At 39.3% G+C, this 18,629-nt stretch overlaps 1 protein-coding gene across 8 annotated transcripts in view; it reads right to left on the reverse strand.

Annotated features, from left to right (window-relative positions):
* The window catches only part of GRIP1 (glutamate receptor interacting protein 1), a 666,005-nt gene that overhangs the window by 396,853 nt on the left and 250,523 nt on the right, over positions 1–18,629 (reverse strand). For 7 of the 8 annotated variants that reach the window (XM_037063099.1, XM_037063097.1, XM_037063098.1 and 4 more), the window contains exon 1: positions 2,262–2,630. The exons of the other annotated variant lie outside the window; for it this stretch is intronic. In XM_037063099.1, coding sequence (XP_036918994.1) covers positions 2,262–2,394 — 133 coding nt within the window. In that variant the 5' untranslated portion in view covers positions 2,395–2,630. Of the gene's footprint in view, positions 1–2,261; positions 2,631–18,629 lie in introns of those variants that run through there. 8 annotated transcript variants of the gene reach the window in all.

Genomic DNA, 18,629 nt, shown 5'->3' on the forward strand with positions numbered 1-18,629 from the left:
TACAGATCAGTCTCACCCTTAATACTTTTCTACAGCCGTAAAATGTAAGGGGATGTCTCCTCTGCCCAGTTCAGAGATGCCCAGAAACTGAAACCAAAGGATACACTGAGAGGTCATTATGTCAGATGATGTGTCTTCAGAAGCCCTGGCTACTTAACTTCTAGTGAAATGTCAAATCCCAAGTGCCTGCATCCACTGTGACATTCTGTTTACCACACAGCAGTTTGAAGTTGGCAACCCAACATGCTTCTAACTCCACAAAGCTATATGTTACATAATGGGTGCTTTCTAATAAATCACAGGGGAGCATGTCAGTTTTGCATCTAAAGCAAATAACTTTTGATGGTTAGCATCTAATTCCTAGCATGGCCGTGACAGATCAAGTAGGTTAGACACGATTCCCCGACTGCCTTCGATGGATAAAGACTGCCGTGATAAAGAGAAGGCCATGGCCTCCTCCCGACTCTGGTGGAGGGTATTTTATAGCCACCTCCACAAACATTTCTCTCTCCTAAGAGGCACATTTGGTGAACTTATAAAGTATGTCTGTTGTTTGTAAGTTCTCACCTAAACTAGTAGGATGCTGGCATTTGAAAGACATTTTTTTTTTCTATTTGTACAAATACATCACAATACAAGCTCAAGAAGGTATACATTTGATTCATTATACAGAGTCCAGCACAAATAAAGCCCCCTTTTTTGTAATAAAAATTTTATTATAAAACCACAAGCATGTCATTCTGTAACGTAACACGATCACACTCAAGCACACCATGTGACATTGTAGGTGAAATGTTCACACTTGCTGCCCACCTGGTGGGAGACATGCAGGTGTCCTACCGACCACACTCAGGCAAGCCTTACTTCCCCCGGACCCTGCGTATACTGGTTGTAAGAAATTTGTACAATGCATACAATGTAACTAAAGGCTCCTGTTTCTTTTTTTATCTCCAAGTTTTCAGAATTATGCATGCCAGCTGACAGCATTTCTTGACGTGACACAAATCTTAAATTCTTGAATATATTATGGAAACTAAATTTAGGAAACATAGATTATCACTACAGGAGAGCAGATTACTCATGTAAAAGCATTTCAGAGGAGAAACATTTCCAAAACTCAGAGAGCACTCTGTAAAAGCCACATAGCCATATTATCAAAACAAATATCAAAGAATTATAATTTTGCATTATTGTGCTGTTGCCACCACATGAATTCTCAACTCTCCGCTGTCATCAATCACAACAGAATTTCTGGCAAGTAGACCAGATTCTCATGGATTTTTATACCACAGAAATGGGTTCTACATTATTTATTGGTCAACCCTCAGAGGTTGTAGATGGGATATATTACAATAGACATCAAAAGGCCAGGGAGAATTAGACTTGAAATACAAGTTTATAAAAATCCTTCTTCCAGAAGACAAAAAATAATTCTTAATTTTGTAAATGTAGATCATTTATAACTATCAGTTTTACCCATTTAGGGCACCTTATAAACTTAGTGACCTCTGCATGTAGCTGCTTCTTCCCTGCACCCTTAGGCATCTCTGGGCATTTTAAATCTATTGGGATAAGTCTAACCCTCGCCAGGAACTTAAAGGACTGCTAAGGACAAGAAAAACTCTAGTTGTCTGCTATTTATAAGCTAATTTACAAAAGCGTTAATATAGATATACTATTCATTCAAGTCCCACTGCTTCTAGTAGACAACAAATAAGCGTTCCCTTAATTTAATAACAAAATGATAAACATGCATCAAAGAAAAGCATGTGAACTTCCTTATCCCAACCAACACCTCAGATTCATCACAGGAAACTGATGGGAAGTCTGTATTGAGAGTATTCATCATCACCCTCAACTTGAACAGGAACAATGATTTCTTCCAAATGATCTAGCCTTCCCTGTTCTAAAAGAAAACACAGTTATTTTTAAGGAACGCTAATGGAACATAATTTAACTATCTCCTACACTGGCTGGCAAGATAATTTTTGAATGGTTCGTTCAAAATGATAACATAATCAATTCACTGCACCTAAAATATTAATCGTGTGTATAGACCTGGGCTGGTTACGTTGCCTGGATGCTATCTGAAGCTTATTCTCACAACAGATCAAGCAATATGTAGCACTTCAGCACTTACGGACTGCTCACCTAGAATACTATCGGGGAAAGCTTTCGCACCGAAGATTAAAGCACCACACAAGGGGGATTGTTACCCCGGGCATGCGAGAAGGAACAGGGGGGTGGAAGGAAGTGCTTACTTCGAAAATGCTCTGAAGCGTAATAATAGACATCCTCATAGCCCTCGTGGTAATCCTCTTCTGGCCGGTACTTTTTCCCCTTTCTTCGCCTAGATCTCCTTATTTGCTTGACGAAACCCAGGAAGCGGTCCATCTCTCCCTCACCGCGCAGCCGACTCAGCCAGCGGCGGAGCCGAGACCGCCCGGCTGCCCGGGGAGCTGGTGGAGCATGAACGCCCCGTACCGACCCTGCCGCGCTACCCTTCCATCTGCCTCTGCGCTACCGCCGACGCTCAGGTTTTAGCCGCGGGAGGGAAAAATAACAGCGATAGGGGTTTGCCTTGACAAGGTTTCTTACTTTGCCCGGTCAACTGTCAAAGGTGCAATTTCAAAAGAAAAAAAGGAACAGAGGGAGAAAGTAAAATGATAAAGATGACGAAAGAGAAAAAATTACAGTGCAGCTTTGGCCTTCAAAGAGCTTTAAAACAAAAGAGAACAAAGTTCAACAAGAGATTCAGCGGAGCGGAGTCCCCGCACTAGAATTTCACTATCCTGTATCTCCATCATCAGGGGCGGGAGGAGGAGAGGGGCGGGGAAACAGGACAGTCAATGGACCGAACCAAAGCTACACACAAACCAACTTTCTCTCACCTGCTAAGCCCACTCCCTAATCTAACACCCTTTCTAGCAAACCTCGGGGTTTGGGAAACTTCTTGGAAAGCTCCCTTTTGCGATGGGCAGACCGATTAACCCTTTGTGCACTCTTGCCTATCGTACTAATGAGCAGCCGAGTGGTTTCATCCCTATGCACTGCCTCTTGCTGACAAAAGTGTGCTGCATGTGTTAATTGGAGCAGCAGGGAGACGGCTCCGCAGCTGCTTTCAAATGACACGTCTACCCACTGGGCATTAACGTAGTCCAGTTGCTATTTGATCTAAATACTAAAATGCACTTCAGAGAGGGGCTTCTCTGCATACCATAACCAGCAATTAAAAAAAAAAACTGCATGGTTTGGGGGGAAATACAAATAATCCAACCCTGCTTGCAAATTTAAATGAGTTGTTATGTTTTTTAAAATATGAAAAACAAATAGGCTGAGGAGCAAATAAAACTTCCCTTTTGCTGAAGATGGAGAGAGATTTCCCAAACATGCTCACACCCTGTTCAGCCTTTGTCTCCAAAATCACAAGTTCTTTTTTAAGCACTGCAATCAGAAACACTTCAGACCAGAGGCGAGAGGTACTCAGAAGTCTAGACAGGTCAGCCTTCATCATGGATAATATTTTTCTCTCTAGCTTCCTTCTTCAGGTCTTGAAATGGATGGAAAATTTTAAAATCAGAAAAAATTTGATTTGTTTACAACACACTTAATTAAACATGTCATCATCACATTACCTACTAAACAAATAATATGCTGCAACTTCATGTTCCCAGAAATGTAATTTTTGAAAAAGCTTCTTACCGTATATAAGATTCGTTCAATATCTATGCAATATCAAGTTGGTAGGACCATTCCACACGGAGGTGACTGCACTTAGCACTAGCTGTTGTTGGATTCACGGGCAATTTGCCTCTCTTCTAGATTTAAATAGCTGAGATGTGTAAAGTTAGACTCAGTGTATTCCCACTACTCTCATGGATTCCCCCATCCTCTTTTTTTTTTAATGCTTTACAAGTAAGGTTGTGATGAGAAACACAAACTTAATTATGGGGACAAAAGGATACTATAAAATGTTTTACGAACATCTTTACACAAAAATTCACTTGTCCTGAGGTGCCAAATCTTTTCTTTATTATTCTGAATCCCTCGACCAACTAAATTAGAATAGTTAAAAACAGTGACATTTGAAGATCTGAATCTAGACCTTGAATAGGTCAAGAAACGAATGATAATAATACATAACCTTTTAATTTGATTCTCTTAACAACCTTTATAATGAGCTGATGCCTGCACAAATGAGGAAAAAAGGTTCAATGATGTTTTAGTGGTTTGTCCAAGATCACAAAACTAACACTGCCAAATACTACCTACTACAGGTATTTTTCCATACAAATTACAGATGTCTTGTCTAAGAATTATCTGCATTTGCTGATTCATTGTTTTCTATGAGTTTGTTATGGAGATGGAGTTTGCAGATAATTGCCGGCTTTCATTTGTAATTGGGCTAAACATATATCCTGATTTAAGTAATTAATTTGTCAAGTACATATGCTCCCAGAGATTACGCAGGCAACAGAATTTACCCAATTACCTCTGAATTATTATAACTCCTAAATTAGTGGAGTCCACATAATTTGTTTTGTAGTTTTAAGCTCCCAGTTTAATCTAAAAGGACTAACATAATGGAAGACAATGCTACCCAAGAGAGAAGATCCTTCTTTGTACGGACCAACTGAAACATTCCGCCTCAGTTTGCTGACTTAATTGCAGTATTCCAAGAGCCTGAGAGTTTTTCAGAGGTAAGCAAACATTTAAAAAATGCAAAATGAAAATCATCTACATACCAAAATGTTTTCAGAAATTATGCTTTAAGGCATATTTCTATTATTTTCCTAGTTTTGAAGACTTTTATTTGGGAAGTTAGCATTTCAATATCTGATTATAAGGGAAAAAAGTATGCAAGAGGAAGTTTGATGATAGAGAAGCGTGTAGAGTTCAGCCCTGCGCCTGGAGGGATGTGGTAGAGGAAGTAACAGCCCCCTTAACACAATCAGCAGATGCCAGGGAAACAGGAACAGGGAATCTGCCCTTCAGAGGACTTCCACCTGAGTCGCTGTGAGGGCAGGGTGGGAGGGAGCATGCATGAATGTGTCACAGTCCAAAAGACAGGAGGCAAGACACTTGCCACTCTGCCTAAAAGGTGGTGCAGGCAGACTGGCTCTTTGAATCAAACTTCCTGGGTCTGCACCCCTGAATTTTCCCCATCTTCTATCTTAAATCCTCCATGATTAACGATGGAGGACTAATATGCGATAAAATCTAAAAAAACTTGAGGTTATGCAGTAGTTAGCCAACCCCCCGCCCCATAATTGGCAAACAAGTAGAGCAAAGTGCAAGTCCCATTCGGCAGGTCTACTACAATTTCTGAGAGAATCACCCTTTCTTTCCACAGCACAAACACTGGTAAGTGGTGTTATTCATCGGTTATTGCACTCTACAGTCTACACAAATGGGGTAGTTTAAAAGCTGCAAATGGCAGCTCACAGAACAAGTATCTCCCATAAATGTGCTTTGTTAGGCTCACTTAAGTGTTGTTTTGCTTGTTTGTTTTAAACTGGGCCAACATCTAAGAGTCAGGAATTTCACAAATAAATCAGATATTTGATTTTTTCTTGAAAAATCAAAAGATCTGGCAACTCTGGGCCCAACTCCAATGTGGCAACTATTAATTAAAGCTGGGAGCTGGCTGCCATGCATGAATAAATACACACTTTCCACTGAGCAACAGCCCCTTCCACTGGGCCTTGATTCTGTCATTCAGCTACCACCTGGCCCCTGCAGGCATCTCTGCCTCTGCATCCTTGGCGGGGGTACTATCCTGACTAGCCAGTTCTAAAACACTAATTTCTCCAAGAGAAATGTCAGCCCCCCCCCTATATTTTCATGTAAAGAAAGGAGATTATTATGACAAAATGGCTTTAGTTGAGTCAAATGTTCACTAAACTATAAAATTAAATTTCTTAGAAAAAAAATTGTTCATATGAGAACATTTAAAAATGTGCTTCAATTAAAATGAGCAAATATATATTAGCAAATACATTTTTTTAGAAAGCTAATTCTTTTCTTTCTGAGAAGTAGGCAGTTGCCTCAACAGCATTTACATGGTTTCTGTACTCTTGGGGATTAGATTCTCCAGGCCCTTGGAGGAAAAGAGGAATAGCCCCACCACTGAGATTAAATCTCCAACTGACAACCTTCCCTAGATCACTCAGCAAGTTGTACTCTTTTATGTATACCTAGATGGAGCAATGCTCACCGTAGTTTTTGAATAGCAGTATGGAACATACAGTTTAATACAAGAATCTTGAGACATTAATACAAGTTGACCCTTTTTAGATGCCATTGTATTTGCACGTGATGCCAAGAACTGTGGCAGACTCCCGGTGACCTGAGGGGACACAGTCTGATGCACTGAGGATGGCAGAGTAAAAGGGAAAATGCTCTGGTCCTCGGCAATGGCAACGTTCTTCCCTGTTAGACACCACATCACTTCACTGTAGTGAGTGGTTTGTACTATCCCACTTTACTAGACTACGTAAAACTTATATATCATGGCACTATGCATACATAATTTAAAAATAAAATACCTTATAAACAATATAAGTAAATCTTAGGACACTACCACGCTGGTAGATGCCGTTAAATCCCTGCACCTACTTCTGAGAAGTAATTTCAAATTTAAGACATGATCAGAAGGCACTCCATACAACATAGAGAAAATAAAATGGTATTGTTGTAGGTAGACAACATGATAAAAATTAGCATAATTACTTATATTAAAACTGTGGAGAATATCTCATGTCAACAGAATGAAAAGAGAAGTCACTAACTGGGAGAAAATGTTTGTAAGAGAAACTTCTAATGAATGACTGTTGAACAAAATATACAAAGAACAAAATATAGGAATAGAAAAGGAACTCTTAAAACTTAATAATAAGTAAAACTACCTGATTAAAAATGGATCAAAGGCTTTAACAGACACCTCCCCAAAGAAAACAGACAGATGGCAAATAAAAGATGCTCCACGTCACACGTCATCAGGGAAATGCAAATTACAGCAATAACGCGATACCAGCACGTACCTATTAGAACTGCCAAGTCCACAGTGCTGACAACCTGAAATGCTGATGAAGATGTGGACAAACAGGGACCTTCCTTTACTGCTAGTGAGAATGCAAAACGGTACTGCAACTTTGGATCATAGTCGGTTTCTTACAAAACTAAACATATTATTACCATACAATTCATCAATTGCACTCCTTGGTATTTAACCAAAGGATCTGAGAACTTGTGTCCACACGAAAATCTGCATTTGGATGTTTGTGGCATCTACTCCTAACTGCCAAAACCTGGAAGCAACCAAGATATCCTGCAGTAGGTGAGTGAGTGGATAAACTGATTTTTTAGATAATGAGATATTATTCAATGCTAAAGGGAAATGAGCTCTCCAGCCCTGAAAAGACATGGAGTAAACTTAAATGCATATTACTAAGTGAAAGAAGGTAAAATGAAAAGGTCACAGACGCTATGATTCCAACTATATAACACTCTGGAAAAGGCAAGACTACGGAGGCAGCAACCAGATGAGTGATTACCAGGAGTGGGGGAGAGGGAGGCGTGATTAGGCAGAGCACATACAGTTTTTAATGCAGTGAGAAACACTCTTCATCACACTGTCATAGTGGACACATGTCATGATACACTTGTCCATACTCACGTAATGCACCACAGCAAGAACGAACTCTGAGTAAACTACAGACTCGGGGTGGAAATGACATGTCCCTGTAGGCTCCGGGTTTGTAATAAATGTGCCACTCTCGTGGGGATGTTGATAGTGAGGGAGCCCATGCATCTGTGAGGAGGGACTACACGAGACACCCCTGCCACTTTCCATTTTGCTATGAACATAATGCTCTAAAAAATAAAATCCATTTAAGAAAAAAACTCCTTACACCTCTGTATTTAACAGTGTTAGCTTCTAGGCTCAAATAATTATAAATAAGTTTTCACTTACTTCCTCATTTCAGTACTCCTAGTGCCCTAGACACCCACCCACAGAACCCTGACGGCCCCCCTTTCACCCCCACCTTGCCCAGCACTGGGACAACCAAAATGCCCATACAAACTTGTAACAGGCGGCATGTAGGGTTGCTCTGGCTGACAATCACAAAACTGATGTAACCAATCAAATGCTGCCTTACCCTGGGATTCTTCCTATGCATTGTAATCATTCCCCAGCCCTTCGTGTTATTCTTGCTTAAGATACTTTGAATTGTGAAGACTAATTTTATCACTTAGCTATTTCAACAATTTCAACAGTAGCTATAGAAAGATAGGTAATGATCTAAGAAGTCTGAGTGGTATAATCCTAATATTTTATGTTCTTTCTCTTCATGAATTTGTGCAAAATTTAAGAGAAATTAAGTTTCAAAACAAATGCTTCAAGTTAAAAATAAGTGTTTCAGCCCTGGCTGGTGTGGTTTGGTGGATTGAGTGCTGGCCTGCAAACCAAAAGGTCACCAGTTCAATTCCCAGTCTACGGCACATGCCCGGGATGCGGGCTGGATTTTCCAGTACGGGGCATGGGTGAGGCAACCACATGTTGATATTTCTCTCCCTCTCTTTCCCCCTCCTTTCCCCTCTCTAAAAATAAATAAATAAAATCTTTTTTAAAAAGGTGTTTCACACCAAGACCAAGACATTGAAATGATTATTCTGCCCGTAACAACACTTAGATTTATTGGACGGAAAACACGGCTGATATACTAAAATGAGGTCATTCTCAAAGAGTAGTCACCAGAGCCCTGCAATCAACAAACACTCCCATTCTTACATTTCTCTAAGTAGCAGAAGCACTTGTTTTCACTGTTTAAAAAATATAGTAAATTTATTTTATCGATGGTAATAATCCAAACATGGCTCATCGCAGCCTGAAATAAAATGCTTTTAATGTAAAAAAGTAATTTAATAAAAAATTCTCTGGCACACATATCTTGTGGATAAGTAGACACATCTACAAAGAAATAGACATTCACTGTTCCTGGCAGATAGTAGGTGCTCAATAAATCTTTTTGTTGCATTCGTATGATAGCAATGTCAACATACCTTAGTTAACAAAAGAGAAAAAAGTGTAATGACATAAAGATTTTTAAAGAATTTTGGATTCACAAAATACTGAGTTAGAAAAGATTTCAGAGAGCCTTCCCAGCCTCTCTAGTCCCCTCTTCCCACCAATATTCAAGCCCTAGATTCCCACCAGATCCACACTAGAAACGGTTCAAGGCCCAGTCCTGAAGCTCTCTCCTTTTCAGGTGCACCCTGACTCTAGTCTGAGGCAGAAGAATGGACTTTTCCTTTGCACTCTAGTAGTACTTGGCTTCTGCCTCTTCTAAAGTAATAAGTCTTCCTCCTCCCCACCCCCCCAGTGCACCTTGACTCCAAAATCTAGTTAGTTAGTGTATAGTAGCAGTTAGTACTAATTTGAGATATGGACAATGGTATACACATTTTCATTTAATATGCTATCTTCGTTTTATTTCAGGGAAAATTACAAGTATACATTTAATTTATTTAGGACTGCAACTCTGCTATTTTTTTCTTATAAGGCTATTTTCAGTAAATTAACCAACAATAATATAATAACAACAACATCAAATTTAAATATTTCTTGCTATGAGCCAGTATCTAAGAGTTTCATGTAATTATTTATTTAATCCTCCCAACAATCTTATAATGTTGCTACAATAATTTATCCTCACTTATAGACAAAGAAAAGAGATACAGGAAAGTTAAGCAACCTGCTTGTAGCCACACTGCTAAGGTGGCACATTTACTAGTCTGAAATAAAATTCGTAGGTTATGTAACCCTCACATACATAATTTTTAATTAAAATTTTTTTCAACTATAGTTGACCCACAATAATTATATTAGTTTCAGGTGTACAACTCACTGATTAGACATTTATATAATTTACAAAGTGCTCACCCCACTAAGTCTAGGGCCCATTTGATACCATACATAGTTATTACAATATTATTCCATCTATTATTTAAAATATATATATACCCTATAATAATAAATCAGGAGGTTTAGCACTTATGCCCTTAAAGTTCATATGCGGCCTTTCAAGAGTTATTCTAGTTTGACAGTATTTTTAAATTATTAAAACCAATTGCTGTGGTGTTTAGATGTCACTGGATACTCAAATGAGGGATCTAATGGGTTTATTTAAAGTTGACAGTATGATAGAAATTATTTCTTCTGCAAATATATAAATGATGAAATAAGCCAGTTGGTGAAAGACAAATACCAGGTGATCTTACCTATAAGAGGGATCTAGTCAGCAAGACAATGAACAAGAGAGGCCACAGGCAGGGAAACATGGAACAACCGACAGTGACCAGAGGGGAGGTGGGAGGGCTGTAATGGTGGAAAGAAGGGGAAGGACTAGCCAAAGAACATGTATGAATAACCCATGGTCATGGACAACAGGGTGGGGACCGACTGCGGGAGGGGGAATGGGATGGCAGAGTGGGGCAAAGGGTGAAAATCTGGGACAACTATGAGAGGATAACAATAAAAATGGTTTTTAAAAAGGCAGGATGAAAACTTTACTTTTTTATTTTATTTTCCAATTACAATTTATAGTCAATAGTATTTTAATTAGTTTCAGGTGGATAGCATAGTGGTTAGATAATCATGTACTTTACAAAGTGGTCCCCTATAGTTCAACTACCCACCTGACACCAAACATCGTTATTAAAATGTCATCGACTATACTTCCGACACTGCACATTACATTCCCAGGGCTATTTTGTAACTGCCAATTTGTACCTCTTAATCCCTTCACCTTTTTAACCCAGTCCCCCAACCCTTCTCCCTGCATCTATGAGTCTGTTTCTATTTTGTTTGTTCATTTATTTTGTTCTTTAGATTCCACATTTAAGTGAAATCATAAGGTATTTGTCCTTGTCTATCTGACTTATTTTATTCAGCATAAGACCTTCTAGGTCCATTCATGTTGTTACAATGGTTAAGACTTCATTCTTTTTATGGCCAAGCAATATTCCACTGTATACATGACCACCCATCCATGCATCTCATTGATGGACACTTGGGCTGTTTCCATAGCTCAGCTATTATAAATAATGCTGCAATGATCATTAGGAATACATATATTCTTTCCAACTAGTATTTTGGGTTTCCTCAGATATATAATGTGGAAGTGGGTCATAAGGCAGTTCAACGTTCCCTTCTATGGTGAAAAATTTTAGACGTGAAGTTAAAAATCTGTGAAGAGAAGGTACTTGTTTTTCAAATTCCCTTAGTGCAAAAAAGTTTGAGATCACTGCCTAAATATAGTGCTGGTTCCTCTTTGCCTTTGCATCCTTAGCTGGGAGAGCACGTTGCTATATGGACAATGTCCGATGAGCGGAAAGATGGAATGAAGAGTGAATAATGGATGAATCAATAATTGATAGAGCCATGATTGAAGAGACGAGATTTGCCTAAGATTGCTCCCTGAGAGTGGGAGAGCTTTTATACAGCGGAATGTAGCTGTGCCCTGTCACACTGGGCTGGCAGACCATGGAGAAGACAGGGTGAGGCCACCCCAGATCCCGCCATTATAAAATAGCCCCCACACTTTCCATCATATCATCCTGTCACTTCTCACTGTCAGAAACTACACTGAATATGTGATTTCTTTTTTTTTTCATCAATTTTTTAATTGTTGTTCAAGTGCAGTTTTCTGTCTTTTACTCCCATCCCAGCCCACCCACCCAGGCCTCCCCACCTCCATCCCATTTCCACTCCTCTTAGTTTTTGTCCATGTGTCCTTTGTACTTGTTCCTGTAAACCCTTCCCCTTTTCCCCTGAAATTCCCTGCCCTCCCTCTGGTCACTGTCAGCCTGTTCTCTATTTCGGTGTCTTTGGTTATATTTTGCTTGCTTGTTTCTTTTGTTGTTTAGGTACCTGTTAAAGGTGAGATCATATGGTATTTGTCTTTCACCACCTGGCTTATTTCACTCAGCATAATGCTTTCCAGTTCCATCCATGATGTTGCAAAAGGTAGGAGCTCCTTCTTTCTTTCTGCAGCATAGAATTCCATTGTGTAAATTTACCATAGTTTTTGGATCCATTCATTTACTGACGGGCACCTAGGTTGCTTCCAACTCTTGGCTATTGTAAATTGTGCTGCTATGAACATTGGGGTGCATAGGTTCTTTTGGATTGGTGTTTCAGGGTTCTTAGGATATAATCCTAGCAGTGGAATTGCTGGGTCAAAAGGCAGATCCATTTTTAGTTTTCTGAGAAAATTCCACACTGTTTTCCATAGTGGTTGTACCAGTCTGCAGTCCCACTAACAGTGCAATATGTGCTTTCTTGTATGTTACATGTTTCTTCTCTTCTAAGGCATGAGCTCCATGAGAGTAGGAACATTCACCCTCATGGGCACTGCCATGTCTATAAGCTGTGAACAGTGCCTGGCAATATATATAAATAATAATCGTATCTTGAATGAGTGAATGAACAAATGAATGAATCGGATTTGATGTGAGACGAGGCCATACTGTTCACGCTTCATGGGAACATAGTATTTAAATTATACCAGGACCTTTAAAGTTTCCTTTCTAAAAAGTATATTAAACACCAAAATCACCTGGCAAGGATATGAAATAGGGCCAACCTTAAAAGTTGCTCAAAGCTGGCATGGATTAAGTACATAGCATGTCACGGGTATAAATACATTTGATAGAGTCAATAAATGAATCTTGAGCCCTGGATGGTGTGGCTCGGTGGTTCAGTGCCCGATGGTTGAGTCAAATCAAAGGGTCACTGGTTCTATTCCCAGTCAGGGCACATGCCTGGGCTGCGGGCTAGGTCTCCAGTGTGGGGCACATGAGAGGCAACCACACATTAATGTTTCTCTCCCTCTCTTTTTCTCTCCCTTCCCCTCTTCAAAAAATAAAATAAATAAATCTTTTAAAAAATGAATCTTGAAAAGTACAGACATTCTTTTTTTAATTTATTTTTATATTTAGAGGGGAAGGGAAGGAGAGAAGGAGAGAAGTATCAATGTATGGTTGCCTCTTGTGAGGCCCCTGCTGGGAACTGGCCTGCAACCCAGGCATGTGCCCTGACTGGGAATAGAACCGCAATCGTGTGGTTCGCAGGCCTGAGCTCAATCCACTGAGCTACACCAGCCAGGGCAAAAACTATAGACATTCTAATAGGCCTTTTAAGCTCACAGTTTTAAACTTATAACTAATATACTCTAAACTTGTAACTAATATAATGCCAAGTGTATAGGCACTATATTAGACAGATGGCTGCGAATTCTCCCCTCTTTCCTGTTCTACACTCACGGCATATTAAATATAGATTGTACTGTATGTATGTAGGTAGGGTCTACATGAGCGAGTAAATGCACAAAAGGTTTAATAATAAAAGTTAAGGGCTCAATAATAAAAGTCAAAAAGAGAGGCATGAACATAGGTTAATGCAAATTGCATAAACAGCTTCGACAAAATCAACAGCAGACCAGCCAAGGGAGCCTGCTCATGGCAGCTGGAATTGGGGACTAAGAAAAAGCTCCAAGTGAAAAAGGTCAAGGAGGTAAGATGAATCATACGGCAAAGCACTTAGAGAAAGAAAAAGGAGAGAAATTTAAATTAGATTAGTCATCACAACTGGAAAGCCAGTCTGTAGGAAACTCTTTTAAATACCAAGAAAATGTTCCTGTAGCCAAATGAATCAATTAAAAAGAAATCTAAGCTTTTGGAAATGCAATGCTTTGGTAAGTAAATCAACCAACCAAGGAAATATAAAGAAACAAATAAATGTGTGCCATTTAAAAATAGATTTTTCTTGTTCTCTAGTAGCCTGGACGGACAAGTGAGAGAGAGGGAGATAAAGATAGAGGGAGGGAGGGAGTGTGAATGAATCCTCAGGCAATAGAAACCATTAGGTAATACATTGTTCAGAACCATCAATATGGAGCTTACATAGATCCTATGAAGTCTCACAATTACCTAAAGGAACTTCATAATCAGCACTATTTTTTCCCATCACTTGAAAGCATCTAGCTGCATAAAAATAATGGTGTCTTGCAGCTATCAGAGACTTTTTAGACTAAATCTTTCTATCTATGCTGTATTACATATTCAGAAAAAATGTCAATTCAGGACTTTGTACATTTTCAAATCCCTATACTATGCAGAGGGCACATTTAGCATTCCAAATTTGGGGATTATTTTTAAGTTTTAAGCATCAATTTTCTTATGCTCATTCCACACTTTGTTATTGGTTGACTATATTGATTAATTGTATGTAGTAGAAAAAAAACTGAAGAAAATCTTCAAAGGCTGAAAACATAATCTCAGTTATTCAAGCCCTTTGAAGTCTAATACAGTTGGTATCTCAGAATGACTGCCTGACATTTCATTTTGCAGGACGTCTAAACGACCACAATGAGTTTACAGATGCAGACATGCTACAGTTACATTTCATTTCACGCTTCGTAAGCAAACACTATCAAACTGTAAGCACTGTCCACCACCGTCTTTCTAACTCAAAATCTTGTAGCCAATGGATGGGCAACCTTGAAATAGTCCACAGATGGATGAACTGGCTTAGTTTATTCATCATTTTGCAGATTAGCAAACTTAGGCTGTATGTACTACATAGAGCAGGTGGCTCTATGCTTTATTTAATAAACAACACAAATAATTAGTGATTAGACAGAAGCAAATTAGAGACCCAATTAGGAATTGTTCAGGGGAAAATTCTTCTAAGAATAATGAGTATTTCTTTGTGCATTTAAATTTCTTTAGAAACATGCTTCCATTTTCATTTCTTAATGGCAAAATTAAATAGTTTGCATCAATCTCAATGAAAGCAAGAAAACACTCTCATTGAAGAAATCATCAGATTATACAGGGCTACGTGAAACTACATGAGGACTCAGTGCAATAGAGCACCAGGTAACTACTGTACAGTATTTATCAGGATCTACCTGCAGGTGTTAATATGTAAAGAGGCAGCTTTCTTTACTTAAACATGTTTGGTTTTGTAATAATGCCAATTCATTTTGTTGTTTTGCATGCATCAGCTACTTGGTAAATGTAATAAAGATACAATATTAAAACACAAAGGAAAAACATTCATAGCATACTTTATATTCTTGATGCCAAAATCCCACTTAGCATGTGAGAGCCTTCTGTTCAACTTTTATTACTCAGTTTAAAAACTGTTACATGGCCTGGCTGGTGTAGCTTAGTGGATTGAGCTCGGGCCTGCGAACCAAACAACCACGGTTGGACCCCCAGTCAGGGCACATGCCTGGGCTGCAGGCCAGTTCCCAGCAGGGGACTCAGGAGAGGCAACCATACAATGATATTTCTCTTCCTCTCTCCTTCCCTTCCCCTCTAAAGATAAATGAAATCTTTAAAAAAACTATTACATGGTATCAACTTTCAAATACAAATGATTAAAAAGCAATTATTGATGCCAATTTTATATCAGGGAAATTTTTTAGACTAATCAAATATTAAAACTGACAGGAACTAAAGACATGTCTTTAAGTTGCAATACACACTACTGACCAATTGGGAAGCTTAGTCTTACAGAACCCAAGATGTGAATTTTGCTGCTATTGCTGGTGGGCAATGCAAGCCAGTTATCTGTATCCATGTTGACTTTTTCTGTCATACCACTGGGACATCACTGAGTAAGTTTCTTTCCTTAGGCTGTACCCTACTGACTTCAAACTCTCGAAGAAGTGATGTCATTCTCTCCGCTGTCCGGGAGCTTGTGGAGGTCTCCTGCGAACAGGACTTCTGTAACAATGAACATGTCTGGAAGGCGGCGATCCAAGACCACTTTTGCTGGCTACAGCAGGGTCTTGGAACCAGAGGGAACACACAGCTCTCCTTAAAATTGAAGGTGTTTACGCTCGAGACAAAACTGAACTGTATCTGGGCAAGAGATGTGCTTATGTGTATAAAGCAGAGAACAACACAGTGACTCCTGGTGGCAAACCAAACAAAACCAGAGTCAGGTGGGGAAAAGTAACTCATGCTCATGGAAACAGTTTCTGGGTGCCCATCGAAAGTGGCACGGTTGGTGCTAAATTCCAGAGAAATTCCCTGCTAAGGCCGTTGGACACAGAATCCGTGTAATGCTGCACCCCTCAAGGGTTTAAACTTATTGAAAAGTAAATCAGTAAAGTGGATTTGCTCTCTTGTGAAAAATAAAAAGAACTGATGTCATTATTCTAGTGATGTAGTTAAAATTGAACTATTCAAAACCCACCTGTGGACATATCTGAGAACTCGTTTCATAATGCATTATTAAAGAAATAAAATTCAATTATTTTTATGCAGTAATGACTATCAAAACTTAACTTGTAGACTATGTTCATTAACCTATCATAGCTGCTTTTTACCCCCACTTTGAAACACCAGCTTATCTCGCTGTTCCAGGGCACTACTGCCCTTTTCATGGCTGTAGGCTGACTGTCGAGGCATACATGTTTCCCTGTATTCAACAGTTCTTTCAAAAAAGAATTTACTGAATGCTACTATGTGACCAGCTGCACCAAGCTGAGAATTTAGTAATACCATACTAAACAAAAGCAGACGATAGCCATATAACTTTTTAAAGATAGTCAACAAAATGAACAAATGAGCAAAAAAGAACCAGAAACAAGGAAACAAAGAACAAACTGACAGTGATCGGAAGGGAGGGATGATGGGGATAATTGGGGAAAGAAGGGGAACAGGTACAAAAGAGCCATAAACAAGGACAGTGGGGAGGGGATTGTCTCTGGGAGTGGGGGTGGGACAGGGCAGGTCAAAGCAATGGCAGGGGATGGGGAGAACGGGGACAACTGTAACTGAACAACAATAGAACAAAATAAAGTAAAAATGAATAATGAAAATTATTTTTTCAAAAAATGAAAAAATAATGAAAATAATTTTTTGTTATTCTATTAGAGTTGTCCCAATTTTTCCCTCTGTGTCCTCCTCTGCCCATCCCACCCCCGCTCCTACAGTCAGTCCCCACCCTGTTGTCCATGTCCGTGGGTCGTTCATACATGTTCTTTGACTAGTCCCTTCCCTTCTTTCCACCATTATTCCCCTCCCCTTTCCTCAGGACAGCAGATTGACAGTTTACAGAAAAGATTTTCATTTTTAAAAAAGAAAGAAAATCTGTAAGAAGGAGTTACCTTGGATATTTCCATCCTTGACTTGTATGTATATAATAAGTGTTCATACAAATAATTTTAAAGAGTGAAGGAATTCTTAAATTTTACCTTCCACTAGAATCTTACTAACAAAGGAAAAGTCAAATCTCATATAAGGCATCATACTAGTGATTCTCATAGAGAAGGGGCTCATAAGAGGGAAGTGTCCGAATCACATGGGGAGGAGTTTTTTCCAACTCAAAATGACCCTTCAAAACCCAGGTCAGGGATTCCCTCCTCCAGGAAGGCCTGTGTTATGCTCACCCTCTCCCATCTCCTCCAAGGGGTCTGGGCTTGAGAGGTACAGCACCCAGAGCCTACTCTGCCAGTTAGGACCCTGGGTCGGGTGCTTTAACAAGGAAGTAAGGGTGCCTAAACAAGACCAATGGCTTATTTCTCTCTCATATTAAGGTCTGAGCTGGTAGGTGGCAGCCAGGGGTTGGGAGAGAGTAGGTGGCACTGATACCTATAAAATCACCCAAGGATCTGCGTCATACTTCTATCTGAAATGTCACACCTTGAAATGCTGTCCTTATGCCCCTAAATGTGACTCACCACTGCCATGGCCAGCCCGAAGGAAGAAGAAAATAGATAGTGAAGTTCCGTCTAAGAACAGAACCACTAAGTTGCACATATTACTTCTCACGGCCACTGTATGGACACACCTCATTGCAATTGAGGAAGGAAGGAATATGTGGTTGTTCTAGCAGGATGGCCAGGTGCCTAGCTAGAATGGGAGTTTCTATTAATAAAGAATCAGTGGAAAAAGTATTGGAGGATAACCAATTTATCTCCCCTCCCTTAGTTTACTGCAGCATTATTATTCTCTGCTGTAACTGACACCTATTTGGTCTTCCCTGGGGCTAATCTCGAAGTGTGTTTAGCACAGAGGCAGTGTTCTGTTTACCTGTTCTATCTATCCACCTTTCCCTGGAACCTGGCATAGAGCTTGGCCTCTAGTGGGCACTCAATCCCTGTGTATTGACTGTACTATGGGCTCTGTCAAAATCTCATTTTCTCTGAACAACAACCTAGCAAGGTAGGTGCAATAATCTCATTAACTGTATATATGCTGATATTTATAAACGTAAGCTTTAAAGACAAAAAAAAAGATAGATTCAGTATTTGAAACCAATCATGTATGACTCCTCAGATCCCTTGCTTTTACAACAAACCACACTGCTACATTTTAAGTAAATGACAAAACTTGGGACTGCTATTTTAAAATACAGCCTCAAGACCTTACATTAGAGATGTTAGAATTATCAGATGATTAGAATAACATCAGCAGCCTTATTTTTATCCTACACCAATGCATATTTTCTGAATGACAAGAAATAAGAATTCTAATGGTAAAGATTGAACGTTTTACCGAATCTTGAAAACATTCAGAATACAACAAAAATTAGGTCCTCAGCC

Source organism: Sturnira hondurensis, unplaced genomic scaffold (genome assembly GCF_014824575.4).
Source record: "Sturnira hondurensis isolate 20B ecotype Veracruz unplaced genomic scaffold, ASM1482457v3 Scaffold0014384, whole genome shotgun sequence".
Taxonomy (NCBI): Eukaryota; Metazoa; Chordata; class Mammalia; order Chiroptera; family Phyllostomidae; genus Sturnira; species Sturnira hondurensis.